Source organism: Panthera pardus, unplaced genomic scaffold, assembly GCF_024362965.1.
Source record: "Panthera pardus isolate Hobbes unplaced genomic scaffold, ASM2436296v1 HiC_scaffold_12, whole genome shotgun sequence".
NCBI classification, from domain to species: Eukaryota; Metazoa; Chordata; class Mammalia; order Carnivora; family Felidae; genus Panthera; species Panthera pardus.
The window spans coordinates 14382884-14388756 of record NW_026526677.1 but is presented as its reverse complement, the minus strand read 5'-3'; the positions used below and the strand labels follow the sequence as shown (position 1 = coordinate 14388756).

Genomic DNA, 5873 nt, shown 5'->3' with positions numbered 1-5873 from the left:
CACATATTACAGAATTTTGAGAGAAATAAATAGGTGTTATTCCCCGAAAAAGGAAACTGGAATTCAGAGAATGTAAGTCATCCACGCAATGGCACATAGCTATTTAGTATCAGAGCCAGGATTACATCCTGTAGTATTTGATTTCCTTTCCAGTTCTAGGCGTATTTTTTTTTTCCCACTGAGGATGATGTTTACCAGAGGCCAAAGTGCATTCATATAATCATCTTTCTCATGTAGTTAATTACTCCAAAAGTATTCACTTGTTCATTATGGAAAAAAATTAAGTCATCTTGTTACTTTTCTGTCCCAGAAGAGAATTAGTGTGTTTTGTCCTTAGGGCATCACCGTGGACTTCAAGAAAGGCTCAAGAACCGGGTATACAAATCCAAAGGCTTGATATTTATAGTATACCTTAACTGTGTGAGCGGCTCAGGTAAGAGGAAAAGTTTTTCGTCACTTGCAAAATATTTTAGAAGGTATGAACTCAAATCTCAAACCAGATTCTACATTTTTTAAGTTTATTTATTCACTTTGAGAGAGCAAGATTGAGGGAGAGCATGAGCAGGGGAGTGGTGGAGGGAGACGAGAGAGAGAATCCCAAGCAAGCTCTGTGCTGTTCGTGCAGAGCTGGACCTGAGGCTCTATCTCATGAACAGTGAGATCATGGCATGATTTTAGTTGCCCAGATTGACTTTTTTTTTTTTTTTAATTTGGGATCAATATTTTCGTCTTTTAAGCTTCTATCTCTCAAAGTGAAATCGGCTAAATGTAAAAACAATCAGTTCTTATTTCCTTAAATAATAGTTGACAGAAGGCCTGTTTGATGAAGAGCCATCTTGGATGAAGTAAATGCACCTCGTATTTTTTTGCCCATCATTCTTCCAGCTCCCTACGGTGAAGTACATAATTGCTCTAATGGAGGATTATTTGGAGTAAAATATAACTTCATTCATAAACTACCTACTTGTCCTACACATGTGATCAGATATCAAGAGTTACGGAAAATTATTATGGACAAAATTAGGAGGGGGATTTATTGTCAGCATACAATTATCTTGCTGATATGCTCAAAGTCAGAATGCAGTGGCAGAGTGGCACCCAGGTGGCTCAGTTGGTTAAGTGTCTGACTTAGGCTCAGGTCATGATCTTATGCTTCATGGATTTGAGCCCCATGTGGAGCTCTGTGCTGACAGCTCTGAGTGGGGAGCCTGCTTCAGATTCTGTGTCTCCCCCTCTCTCTCTGCCCTTCCCCTGCTTGTGCTCTCTGTCTCTCAAAAATAAATAAACTTTAAAAGAAACAAACAAACAAAAACAATGTAGTGGCAGAGATGCATTTTAAGATGTCTGATACCATAGAATATTGGCATTCATTGGGGTTAGACTTATGAGAATGGTATTTAATTTTTTTTTCTGAACGTTTATTTATTATTGAGAGACAGAGAGAGATAGAGCATGAGCGTGGGAGGGACAGAGAGAGGAGAAGACACAGAATCTGAAGCAGGCTCCAGTCTCTGAGCTGTCAGCACAGAGCCTGAGGCGGTGCTCGAACCCTCAAACTGTGAGATCATGACCTGAGCCGAAGTCAGACACTCAACCGACTGAGCCACCCAGGCGTCCCTGAGAATGGTATTTTAATATGTAAGTGTCATATAACACATATATGCCTAAGAAAAGAAGAAATACTCAGGATCCTTTCATTGCTCAATGCTTTGACAAAAAAATGATTTTATAGGGGCACTTGGGTGGCTCAGTCGGTTGAGCGTCCAACTTCAGCTCAGGTCATGATCTCACGGTCTGTGGGTCTGAGCCCCACATCGAGCTCTATGCTGACAGCTCGGAGCCTGGAGCCTGCTTCAGATTCTGTGTCTCTATTCTCTCTCTCTCTCTCCCTCCCCCACTCACGCTTTGTCTCACTTTGTTTCTCAAAACTAAATAAATGTAAAAAAAAATGGTTTTATAACTCTATTTTTCTGTAGTTAAATAAAATTTAGAAGTCATATTTCATATGTATGCATCTCTCACGTATAACAAACACTTGAATTTAATAAAATATATCTTAGTGCATCTTATACATAAGCACTCTGCAATCACATCATGTTCACGTAGTTGAACAAGACAGCCACAGAAATTTTGGTCAATCTTAGTTATTCTTCGGGCAGGAAGATAAAGTTACTTGTCTAAGGTCTTACTAGGTGTTAAATCTGAGATTTTAATTCAGGGTTTTAGAGTCCAAGCAAATATAATGTTCTCTACCTTCCATAAGTGTGGTATTTCAGACACATAGGTAAAGGTTAGAATTGTAGTAAAGTTGGAATTTCCCATATGTACGTCAGGTCAACATGTATTTTTTAATAGATTCTTTTACTAGACCACCTATTCGTACATTTTTTTAAATTTGGTTGCGTATTTTAATTTCTTTTCACCATGCTTCTATCTGCTTAATTCCTACATATGTGTTTTTTCATGAGTAATATATGAGTTGTATGAATTAACACAGAGGTCAATATTTAACTTAATTACATTGTTTTGCTCTTTATTTCTCTAAGGATCAAGTACATATATATATATACATATATATACACATATATATAGACATATATATATGTCTATATATATGCGTATATATATGTGTATATATATGTGTGTATATATATATTTGGTCTGGTAAACCCACATTTATTAATTTTTTTTAATATTTAGTTTTGATAGAGAGACAGAGCATGAACAGGGGAGGAGCAGAGAGAGTAGACACAGAATCTGAAGCAGGCTCCAGACTCTGAGCTGTCAGCACAGAACCTGATGTGGGGCTTGAACCCATGAACCATGAGATCATGACCTGAGCCGAAGTCGGATGCTTAATCAACTGAACCACCCAGGCAGCCCTGGTAATTCCACACTTAAAAAGCTGTTCATTCTATGTACTAAGCAATTTTTCCACATGAATCTGGGAGGAATTTCTTTAGGGAAAATAAAGAAATCTAGATTTCTTTTCCTTCTGATGATACTTTTAATTTTATCATTCTCTACTTGATATAATATAGTATATTGTATATACTATACAGTATATATTCTTGATATAATATATAATCATATATAATATAGTCTCAACATAACAAAAATATAGTGTGTTTTATGTTAGGAATATAGATCATTTGTAGGTCACTGAATTCAACCTAGTCCTTTGCACCACGGATTTTTCACTCCTTTATCAATTTTGCTGAGGAAAAACAGCAGTCACCATCCTGAAATCTTGCTCCTAAATATGGTAGATGCACTATTTCATTTTGCTTCAGTGATGGAGGTTTTCAGTCCAGATACTGATGACTCTTCAACATTTTGTTTGTTCTACACTTTCCTTTCTTCATACTTCACTGAATGAGAAACAGTTTGACAGCATAGAAAAATAGAGCAGGAATAAAACACAAGATTTTGGCTTACATGGTGATTGTATTCTCTTAGCAATAGCTTCAATAAACAATTTTATTATCTATTATCAGTTGATATTTATTTTAGAGTAAATATAGAGACTCCAGGTAAGCAACTATAACATGGTAAAGGAATGGCCATGAATTAGTTTTCATAGGAATGTGTCTCAAAACACAACTCCAGGACTTTGCAGGGATAATAACTATACGTGTCCAGAAAAGTCTTGAATTGATATTAAGTTAAAATTTGAAAAACAATAACAGTAAAATAAACTATGGAAGCCAAACCTGGGCAACTTCCCGTCAGGTGTTTCAAGAAACAAAGCTGTAAACAAACAAGGAAACAACAACAACATGACTCTGGTTTTGTTTGCAAACAAAGTGCATGTAGCTCCATTAGATCTTCCATTCTGTTCACTACTATTCTAGAAATACTAATGAAATGAGATAACAGTTAGAAAACAGAACATCAAATAGTTATTTGGAAAAGGCTGCCTCATCTAACAAATTGGATAAGTCCAACTTATCCCATTTTCTGGTAATCTGGAAACATTTTGCCATTGGTTTTGTCATTCAAACCCAATCCAATCTTGTGATGTAAGTGTATTTGCTCCCATTTTACCAACTGTGCACATTAAGCAAAGGCATTCCATGCATGTCGTAGAATATCTGGGATCAGTACTCAGAGTACTCAGCTCTGTGCTTCGTCTTATAATATTTTTTGTATTCAAAATTCCTATATTTATTTATCTTTCTGAATTTTAAGATGATGTAATATGAAACTAAGGGGCATTAAATTTAGCAGAAAATAAACTAGGAATCAAAGCACAAGAAGTGCCACTATTTTTCACATGGCAAGTGTAGCCAACAATGAAATGAAATAATTTATTTAATTTGTTTGAACAGGGTGATGCATCCACTTGGACCCAACTTCTTCATTGCTGCCTATTCCTTGACTGCCAAAGGTATCAATATGTCCTTCTAAGAAATAGACATGAGGCTATGATTGAGTAGATTGCATTTTCCAAGAAAAAAAAAAGACGTATTGTCTTTAAAACCTATAAATAAAATCTGAAATGTCAGCAGTGCCATCAGATTTAGATTTATACAGGATTCAGATGGAAAATGTGACTGAAGTCACGACATTTATATTGATGGGCTTCACAAATGATTTTAAGCTGCAAGTTTTCCTATTTTTCCTATTTCTAGCAATCTATCTTTTTACGATGTTGGGAAACTTGGGAATGGTTTTATTGGTCATTGGGGATTCTCGGCTCCACAACCCTATGTACTATTTTCTGAGTGTCTTATCATTCCTGGATGCCTGCTACTCTTCAGCTGTCACCCCAAAAATGTTAGTCAATTTCTTGTCAGAGAATAAAGCCATCTCATTCCTTGGATGTGCAGCACAGATGTTTCTCTTTGTTACTTTCGGAACCACGGAATGTTTTATCTTAGCTGCAATGGCTTATGATCGCTATGTAGCAATCTACAACCCTCTCCTGTATTCAGTTAGAATGTCACCCAGAGTCTACGTGCCGCTCATAATTTCCTGCTATGTTGGTGGCTTTCTGCATGCTACTTTACACACCGTGGCTACTTTTAGTCTATCGTTCTGCGCATCCAATGAAATTAAACACGTCTTTTGCGACATCCCTCCTCTCCTCGCTATTTCTTGTTCTGACACTCACATCAACCAACTGCTAGTCTTTTACTTTGCGGGATCTATTGAGATATCCACTATCCTCATAGTCCTGGTCTCCTATGGTTTTATTCTGTTGGCCATTCTGAGGATGCATTCCGCTGAAGGGAGGCGGAAGGTCTTTTCCACGTGTGGCTCTCACCTAACTGGAGTATCAATTTTTCACGGTACGGTTCTCTTCATGTATGTGAGACCTAATTCCAGCTATGCTTTGGATCATGATATGATAGTGTCAGTATTTTACACGATTGTGATTCCTATGCTGAATCCCATCATCTATAGTTTGAGGAACAAAGATGTGAAAGATGCAATGAAAAGAGTGTTTGGTAAAAACTGGTTTGCCAATAAAGTATACTTTTCACACTAAACGTTAAATTGAAAGAAATGAAAATTAATGGAACTGTCTTCAGACAAAAAGCTATGATTCAAGTGTTTTGTTTTCATTAATTAGTGTATTTCTGTTATTTTGGGACATTTGTAAATAAAGATCATAGTCAACTCACCACCAAAGCAGTTTTTACACAAGCAGAAACTGTCATCCATTTGCTTCTGTGAAATTGAATAAAGGGAAACTCATTTACGATGGGAATCAAGAGGCCAGCAGGGAGAGCACTTACGTCCTTCCACTTGTGGTCAACAGAACCAAAAGGAAGAGATGTATCTTGTATTCCCAAAAGGATGAATTCCAGACTTTACTACCCCAGCAAGAGGAAGAAAGGTTTCCTCCTCCCCTGACTACAGCCCAG

At 36.9% G+C, this 5873-nt stretch overlaps 1 protein-coding gene across 1 annotated transcript; it reads left to right on the top strand.

The window, feature by feature from the left end:
• Nucleotides 1–4486: 4486 nt before the first annotated feature.
• On the top strand, nt 4487–5494 carry LOC109245205 (olfactory receptor 5T1-like). Its single transcript, XM_019412519.2, has one exon. The coding sequence runs from the start codon at nt 4502–4504 to the stop codon at nt 5492–5494; it is 993 nt and encodes a 330-aa protein (XP_019268064.2). The 5' UTR covers nt 4487–4501.
• Nucleotides 5495–5873: the final 379 nt, after the last annotated feature.